This window comes from Mustela putorius, unplaced genomic scaffold, assembly GCF_011764305.1.
Source record: "Mustela putorius furo isolate JIRA1106 unplaced genomic scaffold, ASM1176430v1.1 tig00003988_pilon_pilon_pilon, whole genome shotgun sequence".
Taxonomy (NCBI): Eukaryota; Metazoa; Chordata; class Mammalia; order Carnivora; family Mustelidae; genus Mustela; species Mustela putorius.
In genome coordinates this window covers 7,706,826-7,733,766 of record NW_025422127.1, presented here as the reverse complement: position 1 = coordinate 7,733,766, position 26,941 = coordinate 7,706,826, and the positions used below count along the sequence as shown (strand labels likewise).

Genomic DNA, 26,941 nt, shown 5'->3' with positions numbered 1-26,941 from the left:
GTGAGGGGCAGGACTTCTCACCTCTCCCTCAGGGCCAGCCTTGTGCCTCCCAACTGCGGGCCCCACTCTCACCTAGGTCTCCTTCTTCCTGGAGACTGAGCAGGATTTCTGCCTCGGCAGACCCTCCCTACAGCCACACAAGTTCCAGATGGAGGGAAAGCAGGAGAGGATGGGCAGAGCGAGGTCCTGGTCTGGGTCTTGTTCACCTTTTTGTGGAAACCGAAGGAGAGCGAGGAAGGGGGCAGGGGTAGACCTCTAGGTCACCCATCCTCCAAGGCCCCATTTGTTCTGGAAGCCAAAGCAGGCCCTCGGGGAGAGCGAACCCTGATCCTTCCCTCCCACTGCAGCAGGGCACATACAGAGGCCAGCACCATTCATGAGGGGGAAAAAAAAATCACCATTTATTTTGAGGAAGCAAAATAACTGTGGCACAGAGAAGCCATTAACTCATAGAGGATGTGCTAATGTGAGAAAAAAAAAAAAAGTTTTTCTCTGCACTGTTTGCATTTTTCCTTGGAGGAAAGTTGTCCTCCAAGGAAAGGCATGAGAAACACACAGTGGCTGGCCAGGTGAGATATATCTTTGAAGGAGGCAGTTCCTGGGGTAGTGGGACTGCTGGGTGAGGCCTTAAGGGCCCAGCACCAGGGACCAGTACTGGCAGGGTCAGCCTGGGCACCCCGGCACACTAGTGGGGAAGGGCCACCCAATCCACTCAGTCTTGCTGGAATAGCTCTGGCCCCTGGGGGTGCCCTGTGGACTGGCTGTCTCCCTCATCACTCTCCTCTTCTCTTGGTAGGAGAGGACCCTGTGGTAGCAGACATTGGAGTCTGCCAAAGCCTGGAGATCGTTTTTGCACCAGCTGAACACTGGGGCCCTGAGCCCCTGGTGAGGCACCATTTTCTCCTCTAGGATCCACCCCACAGCAGTCATGACCAGTTGAGCCTTGGCAGAAGTGCTGTCCATGGCCAACCTGCCCATGACTTGTCCCCAGCCCTGGGATGATGAAGTCTTGCCCTTTTGAAGGGAATCTTCCAGTCCTTTGCCTCTACTGGGAAAGAACCACTGTAACAAGTGTTTCATCTTCTCCTGAAGTAGTATTCCAGAGGAGCCTCCTCTTTTTTCAGCAAGATCTCACAGACCTTGCTTCCTGAGGCCTCTGCTGACTTCTTGCTCTGGATGGGACGTCCCACCTCACTGATCTGGAGGACCTTCAGTTCTGACAGCTCTTTGGCAGGCTCTCTTGAGGGGGACCTCCTGGAGGTCTCTCTCTCCTCGGGGGTACACATGACCTGCTCAGGCTCTTACATTGGTGCCGCAGTCCCAGGGGTCCTGGCTGCCTGTGGGGGCTCTGGCCATGGGATATTTGGCCATGCAGCACCTGGGAAATAGATGTGTCTTCACTGGACCTGCTCTGGAAGCCAGACAGAGATCCCTGAGAAGCCAAGACGTCAGCAGCGAGGAACACGTTGGACTACTGGTCTTGAAGGAGACTCAGTGGCACAGTCTTGAAGGAGGACCCCAGTTTCACAGTCTTGAAGCAGCACGATGGGGGTGGTGTCACGAGGCCGATTCTCTGACCCCATCAACCTCCGGGGCTCTGATCCCTTGCGCCGTGCCTCAAGGCATAGCTCTTCTGGGTCTCAGGTGACCAACTCTGTAGGTTGCAGGGGGCTGTCGCTTTTCCCTGAAGACCCTGATTTTCTCAGCTTGCCATGGAGGCCTTCTTTGTTGGCCAACACACGGGGTCCTAAGATGACATCCCAGGCAGGGGCCTCCTTGGCCTCCCCAGCCTCCCTGGGCTCTTTGGCACTCAAATCCTGGGACTTTAAGGTGAGCTCTAGCACTGTCATGTCCCGTGAGACCTGACCCCTGGTCACCCTCCTTGGCTCCTTCGTGGCCATTGCTGGACTTGGACTTGACTCCAAGGTGCTGTTCGTAAGAGTCCTCAAGGCAGTCTCACTGTGCCAGATTCTGCCCCAAAAGCTGTATGTGAAGGTCCGAGAAAGTGGCCTGGCCTTTTGTCCAGCCAGAGGGCCACCACCAGGTCAAGTCCCTGCCAGAGCCTGATGGATTTCCTCACACGTAGGCAGGGGAGCACCGAGGGGGCCCCCCACCAGGTGGGATAAGACTCTTTCATCACCTCTCCTTGATAGGGCTGAGGAGGATTTCCCACGAACTTGGGCCCCAAGCCGGCCTTGGATACGAAGGTGGCTGAGCGGGGAGGGGAGGACCAGGAGAGGAGGAAGATCTTCTTCAACTTGAAGAGGTTTATAGGCTTGAGAACCTTGAGGAGGCCCCACCAGTGCTTCACTCCAAGCCTTATGATATGTGCTTCTAGTAACCACTGAGTGTATGGACTGAGGATGGAAAAATCATGGGAGGTGGTCATGCAGGGTTCCCAACCCTTAGAAAGTGCTGGCTTTCCAGGTTTCCCAAGAGGGCTTGGCTTTCTGGGAAGGTCCGAGGCGTGGTGGGCAGCAAGCTGGGAAGGATGAACATCCAAAGGGATCCGACCCTCTCTGAACTGCCCCAATTTCCTGAAATGGGCTCTCAGATCCTTCTCTGGACACTTCTCATCTGTGCTGCTTGTGGAGGGCTTCAGGTCTGTGTCTGACTTCTCAGGATTTATTTCTGGAGCCTTCCCTGGAGAGCTCGTTGCACCCCTGTGTAGATCTTTCCGGATCCTCCCTCCACTGGACCTTGAATCCTTGCCCACGCTTTTTCCTGGTATGGTCCTTTCTGGCTACTTGGACCCAGTCCTCTGTATGTCCTGGCACCTTCCAACCATAGACTCAGACTCGGATGTGGGACTGTGCCAGCCGTGTGCCTGGGGCACCTTCTGGAAATTGTGGTGAGGCTGTGTCTTCAGGGATAGCTGGATCCTGTGGGGCAGGCCCCTTTCTTGCTTCATGAACCTCTTCCAAAGGTGCCAGTCCAGTTGCTCCCAGAGTGCAGAGTCCATCGAGTCCCCAGGAAGTACAGAGACTGACCCTTGGACTTTGGGGGCGTGGCCACCCTGGGGAAGGTCTGGAGGACCTGGGCTAAAGACTTTCTGAGATTTTTTTCACCACAGCGGGTACCTTGCTGCTTTCTAGTTGCTTCTTCAGAAAGTGACATTCCAGGTTTTGAATGGCAGTTGACATGTAAGACTGTGTCTTCTGGGCTACAGGGCAAGACACCTCATAGTTCGCCATCTCCAGTGGCAGAGAAGGCAATTCCACTGGGACAGAGGGTGCAAGGCAGAATGGGGTCTGGGGCCCAGCTAGAGGCTGGAGCTGGGCCTGCTCCAGGGGGAGTGGCAGGGGCTGATGGGGGAGGGCTGGGCTTGGTCCAGAGGGACTGGCTGGGGCTGAGCCAGAGGGAGGGGCTGGGGCGGGAACAAACTCAGAGGCAAGGTTTAGGGCAGGGCCGAAGTGTCATTTAAGTCCTGGGTCAGTGAGAGGTGGGGAGCCACATTGGCCTGAATCTGGAATGACAAGGCATGAGAGAGCTCACTGAATATGATGGATGGGAACTCCAGTGGGAGATCAGTCACCCTGACAGTGGCCACCAGGGACTCGCTGTGCAGAAAGGGGAGACCCCAGAAGAGCTGGCTGCATTTCTGCTCCAAATTGTCCCCTGGAATCTTGGGATGTGGGGGCGTCTCAGGACCAAGCAGCTGTTTTGCTTTGCCCCTCATGCTCCAGAAGGACAGGCAGCCTGCCCATCCTGCCCATCCTGCCCATCACCTGGGGACTTGAACATTCTCCCGAAAGAGGACAGCTGATAGTTTGACCTTTCCTTCTTTTCCTTCTCCTTCCAAAACTTCCGTTCTGTTCTCTTGGTGATGAGTATCTCCAGAAGCTTCTGGATGTCTGGCTTGATGAGGGAGGGACCTAGTCTCTCCCTGTTTGTGTGTGGGGGTCTCCCCAGAACAAGGTCTCTGGTGGGCCATGGGACAGAGGTGCTTGATGGGACTCCAAGCGTGTTGAGGTGGACAGGTTCCAGGCTTTGGCAGCTGCCTGTCACCAGGACAGGACTGAAACGGGGCTGCGTGAGCGGCCCAGGCCCAAGATGGCTGGGACAGGAGAAGCTGTCCTGTCAGCTGACCAAGATGTGTGCAGAGCCAAGCTCTGTGGGATAGGACAAGGCGGGGGTGCCCTTGAGTCCCACTGAGGGAGAGTCAAAGGAGAGTCCAGCCACTCTGGGGCCAAGGAGGCTGTCAGAGGCCAAGGGGAGGCCTCTGAAGGACGGAGACATGGCAGGGATGGGAGAAGAGTAAGTGGCTGGTGTGAAAAGCCATCCGGGCACAGGAAAGGCTCTGCTAGCCAAGAAGTATACAGGGAGGAGTGTGAGCCAACAAATTGAGGTCGTCATTGGTCCTGATGGCAGGGTGGAGGCAGGAGGCCGAGGGGGCCGTGTCGGTGGAACACGTGCAGGTGAAGGGGCCACAGTGGGAGCAGCATCTTCCACAGGCTCCCTGCATGGCTGATGGGCTCCAACTGGCAGTCCTCAGTGCACCTGTCCAGGGGCTGCTTGCTGTAAGAACTGTTGAAAGGCCCACTGGTCAGAGAGCCTCACCAGGTGGCTGCAGGAGACAGGAAGCGTGAGCTGCTACTGCAGCAGCCAGGGCTGGGAGCGGTCCCTATAGTCCTCCATGCCCCACACCCATGTCACAATGCTCCTGATGTCCCTCAGCCAAAGGCTTAGGTCAGTCTGTCCCCATGGCTCCTCCCAGCCCCCCAAACAGCCCCCGAAGCCATTCCCTGCAGGCTGGGGGTCACACCATAGACCCGGGGAGGCCCAGCCAGGGGAGAAGGGGGAAGATTCTTTACCTTTGCAGAAGGGAGAACAGGTCCTCATCCTCTACCAGATCTTGCAGGAATCTCTGAAAACTGGAAACAGGAGACGGGGCCACAGCAGAAGGCAGGGCCCAGGGGTCTTACAGGAGGCTGGGTACAATGTCTCTTTAGGGGAGACCTTTAGGGGATTGGACTCAGGAGCCCCAAACAGCATTGTCCAAGGCCACATGCCCACACCGTGATTGCAGGATTCATGATGGGGAACACTTTGTCTTTTCCAAAGTGCTTCCTCTTTCACGACGTTGCTGGGCAAGGAAGGATGGCGAGGCCTCACAGAGGAATCTGAGCAGAGTTGAACAGCTTATCCACTGTGGGAGCAGGAGATCCCGCCCCCAATCCAGGCCCTGGGGCCACTGCCCAGCGACACCCATTTCCAGACACTCGGGGCTTTGTTCTGGCCCAGAATCTGGGAAGCCTCCTGGTTCCACTCTCCCTCATGAGAGCCCCCAGCCCCACACCCCATGCTCTGTTTCCTGAGGGAGGGGCTCAGGTCCTGGTGTCCTGGAGACATTGGGGCTGGGCCCTCAGAGCAGGGGGTACAGTGTAACTAGGGCACGTCAGGGTGAGTGGCAGATGCTCACCTTTCAGAGTCTGGTTTTTCTTGCTTCTCTTGCTCCTCAGTGGCTCCCCTTGGTACTGAGATAAGAGAACACGGGGAGGCAGGGCCCCCCGCCCCAACAGCAGGTGACCCAGTGCTCAGGAGCCCGACCTCCACTAGAGAGGCAGCTCTTAACCTCCGGTCCTCGGCCACCGGTCACTGTGTTTGGAATGCTGTCTTGGACCCCTCCGCCACCCATGGACTCTGGCCCAAGACCTTTGGGGAGAAATCCTCATGTCCCTCTAACCCCTGCCTGGTCTGGCTTGTCCTGAATAGATGGTGGTCTACTCTCTCCTGAGAATATACGTCCTATTCTTTCCTATTTTAGGAGTCTCTCCATTGACTCGGAAAAGTGGAAAGAATAATAATAAAGAAATAGAATCACACTCTGCTGGGTCTGGGCCAAGGGTTCCCTACCTTCCTGCTCTTCCTGTATTTCTTGCGTGGTGGTGAGGACGGATCAGGCTGAAAACAGGAAAGTAATAGGAAGAAGTGCCCCAGTCCACATATGAAGGCAAGGATGGCATTAACTCCCCATGGAGTGGGACTGTATCTCAGCCAACCATCTATAAAGAATTTCTGAGGAAAGAGATAATTCTCCATCGCTTTTCTCTGAAAAGCATCAGTGTAGGATCACACTGCTGCTCTCAGGCAACTGAGCCCTGGGTGTGGAGGTGCAGACACAAGCCCCATGCCCACATCACAGAGCAGTGGTCTGGTCACAAAGCGCCCCTGAGGGCAGGTAAGGGACACAAGTAGCTGGACCACATCCCCTCTCCACCACCAGCCCTGTAGCTCGGTCATCCCTCCACCCTCCCAGGCCTGACACTCCTACACGCTCACAGTGCTATAGACAGAGCTTTGTCAATTCGCCAGGTGGCTGCAGGCAAGAGGAGGCATGAGCTGCCACTGCAGCAGCTGCGGCCAGGAGCGGTCCCCATGGCCCTCCACACCCCACACCCATGTCACAATGCTCCTGCTGTCCCTCAGCCAGGGGCTTTGGTCACAGTCTGTCCCCATGGTTCCTCCCAGCCCCCCCCCGAACAGCCCCAGTAACTGTTCCCTACAGCCTGGGGGTCACCCTATAGACCTGGGGAGGTCCATCCAGGGGAAAAGGGCGCAGATTCTTTACTTTTGCAGAAGGGAGTACAGGTCCTCATCCTCTACCAGATCTTGCCGGAATCTCTGAAAACTGGAAACAGGAGACGGGGTCACAGCAGAAGGCAGGGCCCAGGGGTCTTACAGGAGGCTGGGTACAATGTCTCTTTAGGGGAGGCCTTTGGGGGATTGTACTCTGGAGCCCCAAACTGCACCGTCCAAGGCCACGTGCCCGCACGGTGGTTACAGGGTTCCTGATGGGGATCACTTTGTCTTTTCCAAAGTGCTTCCTCATTCATGACCTTGCTGGGGGAGGACAGACGGCATAGCCTCACAGAGGAATCTGAGCAGAGTTGAACAGCTTGTCCACAGTGGAGTGAGAGGTCCTGCCCCCGGTCCAAGCCCTATGGCCCCTGCTGAGTGATACGCATTTCCAGCCCCTCAGGGCTTTGTTCTGGCCCAGAATCTGGGAAGCCTCCATGTTCCCCTCTTCCTTCTGAAAGCCCCCCACCTCCCACCCAGTGCTCTGTTTCCTGAGGTAGGGGCTCAGGTCCTGGTGTCCTGGAGACATTGGAGCTGGGTCCTAAGAACGGGGGTTCAGTGTAACTGGGGCACGCCAGGGTGAATGGCGGATGCTCACCTTCCAGAGTCTGGTTTTTCTTTCTTTTCTTGCTCCTTCTCCATGGCTCCCCTTGGTACTGAGATAAGAGAACATGGGGAGGTTAGGCCTGACCTCCGCTAGAGAGGAAGCTCTTAACCTCCAGTCCTTGGCCACCGGTCACTGTGTTTGGGATGCTGTCCTGGACCCCTCCGCCACCCCTGGACTCCGGCCCAAGACCTTTGGGGAGAAATTCTCATGTCCCTCTAACCCCTGCCTGGTCTGGCTTGTCCTGAATAGATGGTGGTCTACTCTCTCCTGAGAATATACGTCCTATTCTTTCCTATTTTAGGAGTCTCTCCATTGACTCGGAAAAGTGGAAAGAATAATAATAAAGAAATAGAATCACACTCTGCTGGGTCTGGGCCAAGGGTTCCCTACCTTCCTGCTCTTCCTGTATTTCTTGCATGGTGGTGAGGACGGATCAGGCTGAAAACAGGAAAGTAATAGGAAGAAGTGCCCCAGTCCACATATGAAGGCAAGGATGGCATTAACACCCCAGGGAGTGGGACTGTATCTCAGCCAACCATCTATAAAGAATTTCTGAGGAAAGAGATAATTCTCCATCGCTTTTCTCTGAAAAGCATCAGTGTAGGATCACACTGCTGCCCTCAGGCAACTGAGCCCTGAGAGTTAGTGACTGCTCGCACTGCTGCTCTCAGGCAACTGAGCCCTGGGTGTGGAGGTGCAGACACAAGCCCCATGCCCACATCACAGAGCAGTGGTCTGGTCACAAAGCGCCCTTGAGGGCAGGTAAGGGACACAAGTAGCTGGACCACATCCCCTCTCTACCACCAGCCCTGTAGCTCGGTCATCCCTCCACCCTCCTAGGCCTGACACTCCTACCCACTCACCCTGCTAGAGACAGACCTTTGTCAATTTGCCTTTCATCCTGCGTGGACCTCAGAGAATACCTGTTCCCCCTAGGATCTCCAGTTGCACCCCATTAGTTTCATAGCTTTTAAAACTCTGGAGTTGTCTTTAGAATTTTGGTTAATTCCCAGGAATTTTGTCTGTAAGGGCCTGCTTAATCAGAGGGAGCCATTTTGTTGTTTATGCAGTAAACTTAGATTGACCCTGCCCCTCCCAGAGGAACTTACTTGCAAAGCCTAGATACAAGGGCAGATCAGGCCAGGTAGAGACAGCCAGTCAGTGGAGCACGCATATATCTACTAGGGTGAATTGTAATTCAATTGGCCACCCGTGTGTGATCTAACACAACTGTGCAGTTTTCTCTGTGTATTGCAATCTCATTGGCCACCTGTGTATAGCCCAGCTAAACTACCTCTACAAAGTAAGTTTGTGAGGCTGGGAGGGGTCACCTCTTTGCAAGAGATGGCTCTGACTGGTCAGTTTGGTTCTAGATGCTTGGCGCAAAATAAAGCTTTGCTTGACCTTTGCTTTGTATCAGTCTCGCTCCTTTGATCATGGACCCTAACATTATCCTCTGTCTGCAGCTTGTCTCCCCACATAGTATGTTCTTGCCTTGCATCACCCTAGTACAAAAGAAACTCAAATTTCTTTTGTGTTTCTTTAGCCATGTGCATTTTGAAAACATCTTAAGATGTTTTATTTCAATTAATCTTCACTAACTTCAGCTAGAGGGACTTAGAAAATTAATGATTATTCAAAATTTACGAAGCTAAGGAAGTACAAAACAAAGTGAAATAGTTAAACCTCCCAGGTATGTTTCTCAATCCTTTGCAGTGTTTTTCCTTCTGAGATGAGCAAAGAGTAAACTGCAGAAACACTTTCACAACATTCTGTATAGGCACACATGCAAATGCTCATGCACATTCCTTAACAAATTCAGCATTTTCAAATCTTGGAATCAAGTTTTCATTTTGTTTTGTTTTTGCTTTTTTTTTTCAGTTCAAAGATTTCCATTAGTAATTCTTGTAAGTTTGTATATCTGGGAATATATTTTGCTTTCATTTTTGAAAGACAGATTTGCTAGGTATGGAATTCTGGGTTGACAATTTTTTTAAAAGATTTATTTATTTGAGAGAAAGAGAGAGTGAGAGAGATAGAGAGAGAGAGAGAGTGAGTGTGTGTGTGTGTGTGTGCACGCACGAGCAGGGGGAGGAGCAGAGGGATATGAAAGGAGACCCCCCCCACACACTGAGCAAGGGTGCCTGACATGGGGCTTGATCCCAGGTCCCTGAGATCATTACCTGAGCTGAAATGAAGAGTCATTGCCCAACAGAATGAGCCACCTAAGCACCTGGATAAGTTTTTCTCTTTCAGCTTTTTTACTAGTGTCATTTCAGGGCCTTTCCCCCACTGGTTATGACTGGAAGTCAGTGGTCAATCTAATGTGGTCCTCTGTATATGAAGGGACGTTTTTGTCTTGCAATTTCAAAATTTCTCCCTTGTTTTTCCATGGTGTGACTGTGATGTATCTAAGAGCATATCTGCTTGTTTTTATTTCGCTGCAGGTAAATATTGACTCTATAATTAAGGGTTTCCATCAAATTTGATAAGATTTCAGCCATTATTTCTACTAATAGTCTGTCTTCCTCCCCATTTCTCCTTTCTTTCTGAGAACACTCCTTTAAGTAGGTAAGAACTTCCAAATGAGTCCACATTTCTCCCAGGCTTGCAGCGAACTGCTACCCGAGAGCCCAAGTTTCTCAACATTCACATCAGTGTCTAGAAAGTAGCTTCAGTTCTGCAAATGTCTTGGGTATGGAGTGTTTTGCTGTGGAAAGCTGCCTGTGTGATGATGTCATGTCTGTGCCCAGGGGCTCTGACTGTGGTGGGGCTGTGAGTTAGAGCCATTGCTTTGGAAAATGCTTCATCATGACCTGGTCTAGGCTGAAGAGAGCAGGCCTTTTGAAAGAATGACTCTGCTGCTAGAGCTAGACAAAACCCACTATTTTGTAGTAATAAAAAACGGGGACCAACCCAGTCCTATTAAGTGGAAGGTATGTGCTCTGCAGTACCGTGCTCAAGTTACAGTGAACTACAGTGAAACATTGTTAAGTGTAAATTATGTAGACATGCTACCAAGGAAGAAATAAAAGCAACTTGCAGAAAAATTGTGCAGGATGGTTGCGCTTGTTCTAGTTTCAAAACTATACAAAATCGAATACGATTTAGCGATGCATTTACTTTGGTAAAAATATAAAGAAAACACAGAGAATAGCGAACAGGACTGATGGATGGGGGAGGGATGTACAGATGACTCCAAAGATGTGGATGATACCACATTTCTTAGAAAGGTTGGGATGTGTACGGGTTTCTTTTCCTTATTCCTTACATCTTCTATATAATTCATAAATGTCAGCTTGTAGCTTTTAAACATGAAGATACACAATAATGTAAAGAACCACTTTGGAAATAAAATTAGACATAGCAAAAATAAAATGGCTAACAGGAAGGGAGGAGAAAAACTGATTATAAGATGCTTTGTGCCCTGCAGGGGTCTTTGTTGCCAAGACCTTAAGGATCCCAGTGTGACTTTCAGTTTTGAAACCTCCCCACTGCCCTGTTTATGACAAGCTGAGTCCAACTAAGATCACTTTCTGATGGTTCCCAGACCTAAAAAACAAAATGCAGACCTGTGATTCTTAGGGGATGGCACTTCCTTCCTCCTGAAATCTTCGTCCCTTCATATACAGAGGACCACATTAGATTGACCACTGACTTCCAATCATAACCAGTGGGGGAAAGGCCCTGAAATGACACTAGTAAAAAAGCTGAAAGAGAAAAACTTATCCAGGTGCTTAGGTGGCTCATTTACCTCCATTTACCTTCAGCAGTAAATGAAGGTACTGTTCTGTGGCTGTTAGCAGGCTGCATTTTGACTGTGCCAGGCAGTAGGACCTGGGTCTGGCTGACCCACCACCCAGGCTGGTGGAGCAAGTCTGTGACCATGACTCCACAGAAAACAGATCAGACCAGGCCTCACACTTGTAGATGGATTTTATTAAAGCAAAGAAGAGGTGGTGAAAATGTATTTTAATTTAGGCCAGGGACTTTCAGGCTATCAATCCCTGAGCTTGCCAAGTGATGGAGAAAAAGGAGCTTTTCATAAATAAAACATGGGGAAAAGTAAACATTTTAGATATTTAGCAGCTTTGGGAGAAATTTAGGTGGGGCTTTCAGGTTTGGAGCATTTTGCTTGTTATAAACACTGATCCACATATTTATGTATAATATGTATCTTTTTGTAAGAAAAACACAATGTTTCCATGTATTTATGCTGGGCAGACATCTGAAGTGCACTATTACATGCCTGTAATGACACTGATGCTCACAGAGATGGATTCCACTCCTGTTTTCCTCTTCCTTGTGCTTCATCTGATACATTATAAAATCTCCAATGATAGAACACAGGGCTTACCACCCTGCCTTTTCTGTGATGAATGCCAAGGTTTGAAAAATGTTTTACCTGAGTGTGCTGACTCAACAGCCCAGGTTGTAGCACTGAGCACATCTGTGCTTCTGTGCCATCTATTCAAATCCCAGAAGGTCAGTTGAGGACCTGCCCAAACTCTGGGCCAAAGAGGCACAAGCACCACATTATAGAATATTCCCTGAAGTAGCAAGAACTTCCAGATGGTTCTGCATTTCTCCCAGGCTTGCAGTGAAACCTCCATAATACTTATGTTAGTATCTAGAGAAGGAGTTTAGGTTCCAATATAATTATTTTTGTAAATAAAGCCAGTTCAGTGAGACCTGAAGGATTTTTGTGGTCCCTTTCACTATACAGAAGATGCTTCTGCTGCATATGCTCTCTAGCCTTTTAGCTTGCTAGGATTAGTTAAGTTGCAACCACTTTGCCTCCTACCCGAGTCTTCCCTCCACAGAGCAAAATGCACACATTGAAGGATATGATAATGCATTTCAATCATCAGATTGGCTAAGCTAAAAAAATGATGCTGAGGAAAGAGCAGGATCACAGGTGCTCTCATATGAGCTGGTGAAGTGTGAGTGGTGGTCATCCACTCCAGAATATTCCATGAGGACCTATTGAATTTTAAAAATGGGCTTGTGCATGTTCTCAGAGCACTGAAAATTATGGTGCACAGAAAAGGAAACCATCAACATGATGAAGACAACCTACCAAATTATCCCAGAATCAAAGTGGGATATGCACAGAAGTTTCAACAATTTGAGTTATTGTCATCTTTAATTGACAAGGAAGTGACAGTCCCTCCCTAGATAACGATGTTGGGAGATTTTTTAAAAAGATTTTATTTATTCAATTGAGAGACAGACAGACAGAGACAGAAAGAGAGTACAAACAGGCGGAAGGCAGAGGGGGAGGGAGAAACAGACTTCCCACTGAGCTAGGATCCCAACACAGGGGCAGATCCCAGGATCTGAAGATCAGACAGAGGCAGACACTTAACCATCTGAGCACTGACCCCCCATTGGGAAATTTTTATGAAATGGAAAATACTATTTAAACTCTTCAAAGATTATTGCTTTAAAAAAAATGTACAATTTACTTAACAATTCTGAGCTCTCGCCCTCTCTCTAAACAGACACGGAAAGATAAGCCATAGTCCATGGCTTGGCCCCTGATCATGTCCATAAGTAGACAGCACCCGACAGACACCGTCAGGTCACAGCCAAATTCATATCCAGCCCTGTTGCACAGAAATTCTGAAGCCAGGACATGCCGAAAGCGAGAAAGCGCTCTAGGCGATGGGGCACAGGGCGATCCGGAGGGCTGCCCAACGCCGGCCAATTCTCACGAGCTTTCTACACAAATCCAGACCAATTTTGGCAGAACACTCATGAGAATCACCTGGAAAAGGCCCGGTGAACTCGCTTTGGGCATCTCATGTCTGCAGGGCTGCCCCTGGGCCTGGCCCAGGATCCTGAGTGGTTGGGGCTCCAACGTCCCAGCAGGGGGGTGGGGGCCTTCCCTGTCGCTGGCAGATGGGGCCTGCCCTGCCCCGAGGCCCAAACCCTGGCCTGCTTTCTCAGCCTTCCACTTCCAGGGTCCTGTCCCTCGGGCCCTCCAACTGGGGAAGCCTGCATCCTGCACCCCCAGTCCCCCTGCCACCCCCCGTGGAAACGGTGCCCTTCGCAGCTGCAGAAAAACCTTGGAGCAACAGAAACCTTTGTGCCCTCACTGAGGCCATCCCTAACCTTTGGCACCCCAGTGGCCCGAAAAGACCCCTCCCTCAACACTGCTCCAGGAAAGCTCCCCTACCCTATGGTGCCGGGTGGGCCACGTCGTCTTGGCGCATTTTCCAGGTGGCCGCAACATGCCCTGAGCGAGAAAGGGCCCTCGGCCATGGGCGACAGGGTGGTTTGCAGGGCCACCCAACACTGGCCAATTCTCATGAGCGTTCTGCCCAAATTGATACTAAAACCTCTTGATAATTGGCCAGTAAACCCTCGGCAAACTCATTTCGTGGTCTGCATGTATGCAGTGTTGCCCCTTAGGCCTGGCCCAGTCATCCCTAGTTGTCATGGCTGGAGACCTACCAGAAAGCCCCCGTGAGTCTGCGCAGGTGAGGCCAATGCCTCCTGCTCCTCAGCCTCCAGGGGTACTCTCCCTGGCTCTGGCAGATGGGGTTTGCCAGGCCCCTAGTTCTGGGCCCTCGCCCTCGCCTGGTTTTTCATTCTTCCTTTTCCAGGTCTTGTCCCTAGACCCCTCCTACTTGGCATCTCTGAGTCCCACGCCACAAGTCCACCTGCCACCCAGGCAGAAATGGTGACTTTCAGAGCTGCGGAAGAGCCTCAGATTGAGAGAAACCTTCGTGCCCCCACTGAGGCCATCCCAAACCTTCAGCGCCTCAGCGGGCCAAAAAGTCAGAGGTGATTGCTTGGCCACAACCCTTCTGTCATCTCTGCTATGGGGAATGCTCCCCCATGCCAGGGCCCCCGGTTGAGCTGTGTTGTCTCAGTGCATCTTCTGGATGGCCGCGACATGCCCCAAGTGAGAAAGCCCACTGGGCCACGGGTTTAGGTCAGTGGAGGGGCCGCCCAATGCCAGCCAATTCTCAGGAGCTTTCTGCCCAAATTGGTATCAATTTTAGAGAGGAAGAAAGCTGCACACCCTTCTAAACCACTCCCACCATCAGCATTCCCCCTGGCCAGAAACCCTGTTTCTGCCACACTTCTGTTCCCTCAACTCAACCCCAAGAGGAGCCCCCATCAGGGCCAGCAGATCAGAGCTGCCATTCCCAAGGCCATAACCCAGCCCTAAGTTGTGTTTTTTGGCTCTGTTCTACAGCAGCCTGGCTCACAAGCCCTCTGGCTTGGGAACCCTAGAGTCACAACATAGGAATCCACCTGCCACCCCACAGTTAAACCAGTCCATTCAGAGCTGCACTGAGCCATCAGACACAGAGAAATCTGCATATCCCCATGAGTACTCCCCCACGTTCTGTAGCCCCCCAGAGCCTAATGTGCCACCTGACCCCCATCCTCAACTCAGCTCCTCAGGGAACCCACCTCCGCACTGGCAGTTTGGGCCTGCCACACCCGTACCTCAGCTCTCCTCAGGGACCCCTGTCAGCTCTAGGCAGACCCAGAAAACCCCTGCCTGCCGCAAAAATTCTGGGATCCCCTCTCCTTCTTCTCAATTTACACTGGCCCAAGGCTTTCATGAGAAAGGGGGAAGGCTACCTCCTGAATGCTTAACACCTTTTCTCTTCTGACCTGTTTCTCTCCACTTACCTTTGTACCTGGGCAAACTGGAAGGACATACCAGTGGACCATGGACATTCTCTGACTTCTGAATCTTTCCTGGCAGCTTTCTGAGGGCTACTTATGCAAACAGAAACTAGTGTATCCTACCACAGTGTGTTTGAAAATGATCATCAACAGAACAGGAGAGTGAAAATCACTCCATTTTTACCTCACTCTTCATGAAGTAGAACATGATCGTCTTCTTTCCTTCCTTGACTTCAATTCCAATTTGTTTCCATGCAGTGTCATTCCTTTGCTTCAGGGGTAGGATTTCAGGATTCCTCACCTGCTTAAAACACCCAGAGCTCATCACAACAAGTACCCTCCCTAATAGCCGTCACCCATTGCAACCTTCCCCTCCACACCCCTGCTCTCTAGCCACCCTCAGTTGGTGCTCTAAGTTTGAGTCTTTCTTCATTGACCTTTCTCCTCTCACTATGTTCATGTTTTCTTTCTGAAATTCCATCGAAGTCAAATTATAGGCTATTGGTCTTTTCTTACTGATTTTGCTTAGCTAAATCCACTCTAGATCCATCCATATCCTTGCACATGGTAATATTTCATTCTTTCTGAACCTGGCTCCTATTCCATTAAGAATATATGGGAGATTATATATTACGTTCATACACACACACACACACACACACACACATATTGGACATTGGGACTCCCTCCATCGTTTCACTATGGTTGATAATGCTGGTGTCAATATCACAGTGCTTGTACCCCACTGAATGTGCATTTTTGTGCCCTTTAGGGAAATACCTAGGAGGGCACCTGCTGGATCCTAGGGTTGTTCAGTTCTTAGCTTTTGGAGGAACCACCATGCTTTTAGAGTGGCTGCAACAACCCACATGCCCACCGACAGTGCAGGAGGGTTCCGCTGGAAGCAGAACATTCCCTGCCAGCAGTTTCCTCAGGAGGAAACAGAAAACCTGGGGGATAACAGGACTCACCCAGCGTCCAGCAAGCAGCCCCAGAAATTTACCCCAGGATTCCTGATGCCATGCCCTGGGAAGCCATCAGAATGCCTCTATCCAGGGGAATTCCCAAAGACTCTCCTTCTGACTTCACCACCCATGAAACTGCAGAGAAAGGCCGACATGTCCAACTCTCTAGATGGTCCACTGCATGAAACAGGAAAGTCAAGCTTTCCTTTTCAATTGTCCAAGGCTCCTTGGAATCCTTTTGAATGTTCCCTCTGCCCTCATCGGACTCTTTGGATAAAAAAGATGAATCCATTAGGATACATCACCTTGGACAAAGGCGAAGCCATCATCCAAGCCTCTATCTGACCATAAACAGCCACCTAACTCTAGGGGCCGGCCATTCCACCACAGCCTAGGACCTATGGAATAAACACTTGTTAGATGAAGGAACACATTCTAGGTTCCAAACACACACCGACTCCATCTCATCTTCCCTTTCAAATCCAAGGGATTGCCTAGGAAAGAGATGTTCCAAATACCTTTGTGAGCCAGAAATCAACAGAGAAAATGAGATCTTCTGCCAGGTACTCCCTGCAGGGGAACTCGGGAACTCTAGCACCCATTCTCCATTGCTGACAGCTGCGTTCGTGTGATTTTGGGGCTCCACTGGAGATGAGAGAAAAGCCAGGATGTTTGGGGTGAAAGAGAAGTTTTACCTCCCATGCTGGCATGGATGTGCCACTGTGCCCCCATGGGCCTGTTGTTTTCTCTGAATGCTGACGTCCTGGGACAAGCTGCATGACAGATTCAGACGCTGATTTCCAAACTTCAGGTCTCGTGAATCCAGAGTGAAGAAGGGTTGTCAGGTGGGCATAAGCAGGCAGCTCCCACCTAAAGCCTACACACCTGCTCCGATTCCTGGGTGAAGGAGAGACACATGCTTGTTTCTGAAGTGGTCATTCACTTCCTTCTCAAGCTGGCCAATGCCCTTGTCCTTTTTGGGGAAGCAAATAGACCCTTCTGAACAAACACTCAACTTCTTGGTTCCAAAGGCACCACGGGTCAAGTTTGGTTCTCCCGGCTCCAGACCCCCACCAGGAGGACCCTCCTGAACCATCCTGATAGCACATTCCCATCAAACCTGGGGCAACGGGGCACAGTGCTGAGTGGGAGCCTGGCTCCAGCAGTTGTTATCACCACTCTTGAGCCTGGGAAAACAGAGAGTCTTCAGCTCAACACTCCGTCCTGTGAAAACAAGCTGCAGTCCCTCACGTTTCAGGGTCTCTCACCCAGCACCTCATCACTGCCCTCAGAGCCAGCAGGCTGCACAGACTCCTCTTCTGGTGTGTTTCCCACAGCAGCTCGCCACTGCCTCCAGTGGTGGCGAGTAGCATTGCCACCCCTACCATGCTCGCTCTCACCACAACTCACCAGGCCCTCCAGTGGCGTGAATCGGCACTGCCAGGCCTTCCACAGACTCCTAATGCAGCTTCCAAACCCTCCACAGGTCTACAGCCACACTGGCACTGTCCCTTCAGATTGGGACCTCTAGGCCATACCCCACGAGTCCGCCTGCCACCCAGGAGGAAACCGTGCCAATCAAAGCCAAGTAGAAATCCGAAATGGAACAACTTGAATGCCTCCCTGAGGACACCCCAACCTCAATGGACCCCCCCCCAGTCACAAACTCATAGCCTGACGTGCTTCCTGACCCCTGTGCTTGACTCAGCCCCCAGGGTTCTCGCCTCAACGCCAGCAGATAGGGCCTGGATACTCCTAAGCCCTAACCCAAACCCTAGTTTGTGTTTTCAGGCTTCTGTGCCCAGAGATCTGGCCAACAAGCCCTCCAGATTGGGAACCCCTTGGCCACACCTAAGGACTCTGCCTGCCATTTAGGAGGAAACTCTTCTGTTCAGAGCTGCCCAGAACCCTCAGACCACAATAGACTTGCATGCATTCCTGAGGCCACCCTCACCACAGATGGCCCACACAACAACAAAACCCAGAGTTTGAAGTGCCGCTTGACCCCCCATTATCGACAGCCCGTAAGGCAACCCACCTCAGCACCAGCAGATTGGGTCTGTCGTGCCCCTAGGCCCTAACCCTAACCCTATGGTGCCTTTCGGAACTGTGTAAAACCCTCAGAGTAAGAGAAACATTCATACCGAAACTGAGGCCTCCTCAACATTTGGCGCTACATTGGGCCAAACAGTCGGAGGTTGACGCCTGGCCACAACCCCTCCCTCAACTCTGCTCTGGGAAAGCTCCCCTGTGCTGGGGCCCCCGAGTGGGCCATGTCCTTTTGGTGCATTTAGTGCTCTAGGCCACAGGAGACAGGGCGGTCCAAAGGGCCGCCCAACACCCGCCAATTCTCACGAGCTTTCTGCCCAAATCAATACTGATTTGGGCAGAAAGCTCGTGAGAATTGGCCAGGAAACCCCCAGCGAACTCGCTTCATGCACCGCATGCCTGTAGGGCCGCCCCCTGGGCCTGGCCCAGGATCCCAAGTTGTCGCTGCTCTAACGCTGCCAGAAAGCCCTCTGTGAGTCAGGTGCAGGTGAGGCCAATGCCTCCTGCTCCTCAGCCTCTGGGGGAACCCTCCCTGGCACTGGCAGATGGGGCCTGCCATGCCCCTAGGCCTGGGTCCTAACCCTCACCTGGTTTTTCAATCTTCCTTTTCCAGGGTCCTGTCCCTCCAGCCCTCCAACTGGGGAACAGAGTCCCACACCATGAGTCCACCTGCCACCAGGTGAAAACGGTGCCTTTCAGAGCTGCAGAAAAGCCTCAGAGCGAGAGAAACCTTCGTACCCCCACTGAGGCCATCCCCAACATTCAGCACCCCAGCGGCCTGAAAAGTCAGAGGCTGATGCCCGGCCACAACCCATCCCTCAACCCCCACCCCCACCTCCTCCCCCTTTGCTTCAGTGGCCTCCATGGGTTGTGCCTTGATGGACTACTGCCTCCCACACCTCTCCTTTGCTTGGCTAACTTTGTGCACCCTGCAGCATTCAAAAAAGGAGTTCCATCCTTAAGCACCACTTTCTTCCTCCTTACATACTCATGTCCTCATCCCTAGAGATGACTGTACTTCAATTATACCCTGTACCAGGTGTCAGTGATGGTACATTTTGACTTCTAATTAGCACAGTGACTCTCAACATAACATGGGCATTCAAAAATGTTTACTGACTAAAAATGGAAATGAAGGGATAGCTGTATTTCAAAACAATATGTGATGATGAGAAATCTATGAAGCAATTTTTAATTCTTCAGAAGAAAGAGAATATATAAATTAAGTTTAATAGGTCATATTTCTGTTTCAACCTTCTTAAGGTAGATGGCACTACCTTATAAAAGTAGGATAAACACCACTGGATATTTATAATTATATGTTATATAATTATAATACCACTGTCGGTGGTAGTTACTGCTAAAACATGTGTGCAGTGGTAGTTACTGCTAAAACGTGTGCATTTTGCTGGAAGCATTCTTGATTCCACCTCAGAGCTCTAATGTGAAACTGGAGACTTCCAGTCTTGGAAGCTGTATCAGAGCAAGCAGACGGTGTTAACAGAGTATTGCCCTGAGTTCTTCCAGTCCTCACAACTACGAGGGCACAGCTGAGAGGATGACTTGAAAAGCAAGGGCTCTAGAGTCTGAATGCTGGAGTTTCAAACCATTCTTCACTTGCTGGCCAAGTGACCTTGGACAATGTACTGAAATTACATCTTCCTCAACAGTCTTACCTGGGGGACACCTGGGTGGCTCAGTTGGTGAAGCATCCGCCTTTGGTTCAGGTCATGATTTCAGGGTCCTGGGATGGAGTCCCACATCCAGCTCCCTGCTCAGGTGGGAAGCCTGCTTCTCCCTCTCCCTCCGCCTGCTTGTGCACTGATTCTCTCTCTCTGACAAGTAAATAAATAAAATCTTTAAAAATAGAGAGAAAGAGAGTCTTATCTGGAAAATGGGGCAAATTAGAATGCAATTCATAAGGCTGTTGTGAGGATGAAATGACATAATCTAAAGTGCGTGGCTCTCGAATGTATTAAATTTTTACTTGCTCTTTTCCTGTATCCCCATGGGGGACTCCAGCCTCTCAAAGAATCCATCCTGCCACAGACAAATGGAATGCAACTGGCCACTTGGCTGCCCTGAAATTGCCCAGTTTCTCCCCCTGCTGTAACCCCCTGACAACCTATCCCCTAACCTCCTAGTGTCCTCCAGGTACCACAGTCTCCCACCAGCTATGGCTGCCAGAGCCTCTAGGCACTATCCCCCACCAGTGTCACAGGGGAACCCCTTCAGTGCTAAAGCTGATTTGGGAAAATGATATGAAGTACCAAGACATTGATTCTGGTCCCCTAGGGTCTGGCAGACTTTTTATAAAATAGCTCTTTCAGATTTTACTGGTGACATAATATCATCACTGTATCCCACTCAGTCTATAAGGATTGGGCTAAGGACGAGCTGAGGAAAAACAAAGTGTTTGGAAATACCATTCACTTCTGCCTTTCTAGGCCAAGCTAGAGGTACTAAGGGGTAAATTCACTCCTAGGGTGTTTTTTAGTTCCTCAAAAAAAAAAAAAAGAAAGAAAAATATTTTTCTAGACAGACCTCACATGTCTGAACCCAACTCCTGGTGAATATAGCTTTATACAAGAGGGAAGATTTTCCCTTAATAGAAGACAGCCTGCAGCTTTTTCTTGGCCTTTCCAAGCCAAACTCCCTCTAAGTACTTGACAGCTCCCCATTTTCAAAGAATTGTGGTAAAGATAAGTAAGAAGCCTCTAAGTTTGTAGTTTAGAAACCAAATTCTTTCCCAAGTGAAACAGTGTCAAAAGAAATAACTACAATCTCTCATATTCTAATTCCTTGGTGAGTGCTCTGAAGGTCTGGGCCAAGCACCTTGGTGAAAAAGGAGGGTAGAAGAGAAGTAGAGAAAAGGAGTCCTACCTCCTACCATGCAGATATTACCTATTCCAGGAAAAGCCCCAGTCCTGGGCAGTGTGCTTTGCACTCACCACAGAAACCACATACTCCCTCAGCCCCTCAACTCTGGAGGAGCTTTTTCATGACTTTTTACCACTACTAATATTGAGGAAACAAGGAAAGATAATGTTTCCCTATACTTTTAAAGATAAACAGTATGGTTTTATGATTATATCAGTATTATATTAATAGTATTATAGTATTAATAGTATTATTTCATTATTTTACATTATATAATATATACTTTATATTACATATTCAATATAATAATGTAATATTATTTTGTTATTATAGTATTATTAATAGTATTACATATTAAACAGTATGATTATATGATTGCCACTTATTTCCCAGAGAGTCAGTGAACACAGATCTAAATCCTTCTCTCACTACACAACACTGTCTTTATTAATTTTCTCACACTTTGTTCACCACCCACCAGACCTTCATTAGTCTGGGATATGTGATTCCAAATCTCTCCCCTGTGGATAAGGAGGATCCTTGCCAGAGCTTCTCCTATCTTTCTTTTTTACCTAACCTCAAGGCCAATAGAAACATAGGCTAGGACTAAGATAAAAAAAAACTAATCTTAAATTTCAGAGACAATCTCAAACAACTATTCCAGGAGTAACTTCCCTGATCACAGTATTCTTCCACCAAAGTTACAAGCACCCCATGAGAAAAAGGCAGATGGGTCTCTGGCAGAGAGAAGGTAGGCAGAGCTGGCAGAGCTGGAAGGTAGGACACCATCAAAGATGACTTCTGTGTTGCTCTTGCTTCTGTTGCTGCTACAGCCGCTAGGGAGGAGTAGGATGGTGATGAACCCGGGAGCTTCACATTGTTTATATGCCCCCATGAGTCTGAAGAGATACTCCCTATTCTCTTCACTTTCCAGATTAGAAAATTTTAGTCCAAAGTAATAAGTGGTTAGACCATTGGTGGAATGCTGTGTTCAATCACCAGTCAGCCGCTGCCTGACTTAATGATAAAAACATTCTGCCAATGGAAGGGAGAGAGCAGGTGTTGCAGATAGTCTGTCCTTTCTTGATATCGTCTCTTGCCTCCTCTCCTATACATCCTGACATTGCCGATGGTAGCAGCCAGAGCTTAGCACAATGCAGAGAAATAAAACACCATAAACTCAGGGGCTTAAAACAGCAGTCACATGCACATGTGCAGTCCACCTGGCATCAGCCGATGGGAGCTGAGTTTGATCGGGCTTCACTCTGATCAAGTGCAGGTTGGGTCCAGGGCTGTCCCATTCATTCTCCCCAGTCCAGAGGGGCCAGCTGGCATGCATTCTCCTCATGGCATTGACATGAGTAGCCAAAGGCAAACCTAACCACGTATGCAGATTTCAAGCCTCTGCTTGCATCACTTTTGCTGACATCCCATTGACTAAAACAAATCTCATGGCCAGGCCCAAATTCAAGCAGAGAAGTAGAGTAGGTTCACCATGAGGCCATAACCAGGGATGTAGGATATTAATAGAGATGAAGAATTCTAATCAATAATTAAACCTCCATACCCAAGCCTTAGACAAACAAAGATACCAAGGAAGGATTGACCAAAGCTTTGAAAGATGGCTCCAAGATCATGGAGATCTGTAGCAGCAAGGAGTAAGAGTTGAGTGACTGAAAAAGATGGAATGAGAAATCCATAAAAAAGCAAGTTAGAAAAAAGGAAAAACTGTTTCACTGGGCTCACTTGGCAATTTAGTTACTGCAACACAAGAACTCGCTTCTAATATATAAGCCTTACAAACCAAGCCCTTGCAGAAGTTCCAGGCACATCTAGCAGGGGCCAGAACTGCTCATTGTCACAAACAGAAAATGGGAAAAAGAAAACACTTTCCTAAAATTCTCCATTTCTTTATGGGCTGTGTTCCTTGGGGGTGGATTATCGCTCAAGACCTGCAACTCAACCAAAGCGTCACTGAAGTGGAGCATGTTAGAGCTCAACAACTTGGAAAATTCAGGCTTTGTTGGTTTTCAGAAAACAAGAATATCTGACATTTCCCTGTTACCATATCAAAATGTCAGCTGGATGAGACCATGGGCATTTAACAATTCAAAGGAATAACAATAAGTTTGAGAAACATTCCTTGTTTCATACAGAACACCAAATGTAGCCAAGCATGTAACGGTATTTGTTTTCTCTTACAATGTTTGCAATGATACTGTCAGCCTGGCTATTTTCCCCTAAGTTTTCTCTGAAACTGAACTGTAAACTGTTTTCTATTTGGGAAGTAAATATTTAATTACTTATTTAAAACACATATTACCCCAGGTATTGGGTGGATAGCTTACAAGAATTACAGATGCTAGCAAAAGAGTTGTATACTGTTTAATATCACAAGGTATCATTTCATAGTGAAAGTGGTTGGGATAAAAACTCTGTTTTTTATAGAGGCAATGTGGTTTTCTAGAAAGATGTCTGGTTCCCACTGTGCTGTTGACTCACTCTACCTCAGGCAATTCATTTATGTGCAATTGAAGGCTTTTAAGAATCTGGCACCAGCTAGCTTCTCAAGAAGTAGTTCCAACTTTTCATTTTTACCCTTAGTTCCAGCCCTCTTCCCTTTTCCTCTCCCCTCCTGTTGCCTTTTGAAAAAATGAAACAGTTTTCCCTCTTTTCTAATTTGCTTTTCTACAGATTTCCCATTTCATCATTTTCAGCCATTTAACTCTTACTCCTTACCGCTACAGATCGCCATGATCTTGGAGCCATCTTTCAAATGAAAAAATCCCATTACTCTGCAGAGTAATTAATTGATTTCCTTTTTTTAAAAAAGATTTTATTTTTATTTATTTATTTATTTGAGGGACAGAGAGCATGAGAAGGGGAGGAAGGGAGAGGGAGAAAGCATGTTGAGCAGATTCCCTGCTGAGCACAGAACCCTCTCAGGGCCCAAATCCCAGGATCCTGAGATCATGACTTGAGCTGAAACCAAGAGTCAGCTATTTAACCAACCAAGCCACACAGAAGCCCCACAGTTATTCAGTTTCTTTGCAGAATACACCTTGGATAGTCTAACTTCACTATCAAAGGGGCCTTAGGGCATTTTCCAAAACAAAGTAACAACTCTTCTTGATAAAAATTTTTCCCAGGGTGCCTGGGTGTTTAAGTGGGTCAGTGCGTTCAGCTTGGGTCATGATCCCAGGGTCCTGGGATTGAGCCCCACATCAGGCTCTCTGCTTGGTGGGGAGCCTGCTTCCTCCTCTCTCTCTCTCTCTCTCTGACTGCTTGTGATCCCTGTCTGTCAAATAAATAAATAAAATCTTAAAAGAAAAAAAAAATTTTCCCCTGGTGATGGTGTATTTCCCTGGTATATTAGTGTATTGCTAATAGAATAGCAAATTTTTCTTCCACTTACATCAGTATAATTATAATAGGCTTTGAATGAACTTATTGAGTAAATGAAAATTTTTTTTCATTTTGTTTTTATACCTATCACGTTTTGACCACTGATCTGACTTAAGCATTTTTTGCAAATTCTCACATAATCCTGACTATAATCCTACTAAGAATCTGTGGGGGAAAACTGGGCTTGGAGAAGTTGTTTGTTGTCAACCCTGAACTACTGCTTCTCTGAGATACAGAAGAGAACCTAAGATGCCACTTCCCAAAATTACTTTCCCTGTATTTTGAGGATTTGCCAGTGAGACTTGGGAGGCAGGGAAGAAAGAGGAGCCATTATTTGACCTAAGTAGTTACAGTCAGGTACACAAACCAAGGATCCGCAAAATCCTTCTGTGGAGGGCAAGAGAGCAAATATTCTGCAGGTCAGACAGTCTCTGTCACAGCTGCAGTCTGCCACTGTAATGTAAGACAGCTATAAACAATATATAAGCCAGTGAGTATAGCTATGTTCCAATAAACTTTTGTGGATACTGAAATTTGAATTCCATGTAATCATGTCACAAAATACTATGCTGCTTTTGTTTCTGTCAGCCACTTGAAAGTGTGAATCCATTCTTGGTTCACACACTGTACAAAAACAGGCAGCAGGCCAGATTTTTCCCAAGGGCCATAGTTTGGCAACCTCTCCCACGGAGAGTTAGCTGACAGGATGCACACTAGCTTCGGAGTGAGCTCCACCCACAGTTTCAGGCCAAGACTCTCAGATATGGCTTCTCTGATTCAGATCCCCAGCCTTTCCCATGGTTTGCAAGTTCTTAATGCCCTGAATTAAAACCCTTCAAGCTTGAAATATACAGAGTGACTTCTGCTTTAATGACCAAACTCTGGCTCTGAGAACATTTCATATAGCAGCAGTGTCATGAAAACAGAACCTCAAAGAAGAAAATTCAGGCGCGCGCTCTCTCTCTCTCTCTCTCTCTCTCTCTATATATATATATATATATATATATATGACTGCTGTAATAGAATGTTCTAGTAAAAAGTTTGATGGCAAAGACCATGGAGCTGACTGGATACATAACACTGCAGCTTACAGAAACAAAGTCTTCAAAATTCTCATCTTATAGTCAGAAAACCAGAAGGTCTTTAAGACTGTCCTGAAAGAACCTTTTATTTCTAGTAGCTGTAGGGTTGAAATATCTGAAAATCAAACCCAAAATGTGATCCTATCATTGGCTGGGTGACACTGAAAGTTGAATTCACAGTGGCCTTTTCAAGCCTGAAAGAATGGGGCCAGGAGAACTGGGATGGGGCACTTACCGAGATTTCAGAGGGGAGGAGAGGTCGCTGCTCCCCAGGGGAAGTTGTAGGTACATGCTGGGCAGATGGCAGATGGGAGGCCCACAGCACTGTCCTTCCTGCTCTTGAGGACCGCCCACTTCAGTGTTGTTGGCTGAAGTCACTGGAACCTGACCTCTTGCCCAGCCCTTCCCTCTCCCATTTAACAGGTGTGAACCCTCAAACTCTCTGTATTAAAAGACAAAGAACAACTTCCATTTTCTTGAGTGAAAACTGATACAGTGATGAAACATCAGTTATCCAAAATATTAGGAAGTTTGTGAATTTGACACTTCACTTCTCAGAACTGTGCAGACATGAGAAGGAAAGCAATGTTTCCAAACCAAGTAGGAATGGGTAGATACTGGTGTTCCCAGCCGTGTGCACCAGATAACACAGGAGAACCTATGTATATTTGCTGAACCGATACCAAGGAAAGAAATTCTCTCTGAATTAAGAGCTTTTAAGTCTTTTTATCTTTGTAGCCTGAGCCCTTATCCCAAGGCCTAGTACACCTGAGCACTCAATACATATTTACTTAGCATTTTGATTTGCCTGAGCAGGATGAATCCCTCCCCATCCAACTGTTATTAACAATTTAATAGCCAACAATTAATATTATCTGCAACAGTCAACAACATAGCATCATCACACTGAAAGACTCAAAGTTGACCTGAGATATAGAGATGGGATCATGGATTCATTTATTTTGGTTCAACTAAAGCTGGATAGGTTTTTAACCTAAATAGATTTTTAAGGAAGGCATATTTTCCCATAGAATTTAGCTTTATGTATCCAAATTTTGGGAGAGAGTTTTATTGAATATTTTTAAATTATATTTATAAACTGCTCTATGAAGTATATTTCAGTAGCCTATTTGGGGTTATAAAGTTATTTTACACACATACCAAAAAAAGCTTCTCCTTGTGATCTTTTGATGTTAAAAAAGCTCAAGAAAGAATATGTAAAAGGAAAATATTCTATCAATCAGCATTTCTGGATACCAAATATAAATATCTTATGGAAATTAACTAACAAACTTCAGAACTTTTAGCCAATAGAGCACTTAGAAAAAGTTCAACAAAATAACAAAAGAAGCAAAATAAATGTGGCTTATCTTAAAAGATAAAATAAAACTAAATTTGATCTGTTTATTTCTCTTTGAAGGTGACATTGGCCATTTAATCTCAACATCCTGAATTTATTTCCACTGAGAGCAGAAACTTGAGTGTAGGGACTGGGTCTGGTCCACCACTTTACTCGGCATCTAGAGTATCTGATGCAAGCAAAGCCTGAGTAAATATGCTTTTAACGACTGTAACATGGATAGACAAATGATCTTTCTACCTTTGTTTTACCTTCTCTTCTTCTACGTCCCTCATTCACTAAAGACTGCATTAAAAAAAAATTAAGAACTTCACATCTGGAGGAGGAGTCAAGATGGTGGAGAAGTAGCAGGCTGAGACTA

The 26,941-nt window shown here is 48.2% G+C and overlaps 1 protein-coding gene across 1 annotated transcript; it reads right to left on the bottom strand.

Moving 5' to 3' along the window:
- Positions 1-388: 388 nt before the first annotated feature.
- LOC101688425 (spermatogenesis-associated protein 31A6-like) lies at positions 389-7,836 on the bottom strand. The gene is given in 8 exon segments (XM_004766590.3): positions 389-1,130; positions 1,306-1,432; positions 1,961-3,064; positions 3,066-3,404; positions 3,407-4,567; positions 4,815-6,631; positions 7,178-7,235; positions 7,577-7,836. Coding segments are annotated over 5 exon segments (2,310 nt in total). The 5' UTR covers positions 3,680-4,567; positions 4,815-6,631; positions 7,178-7,235; positions 7,577-7,836; the 3' UTR covers positions 389-663.
- Positions 7,837-26,941: the final 19,105 nt, after the last annotated feature.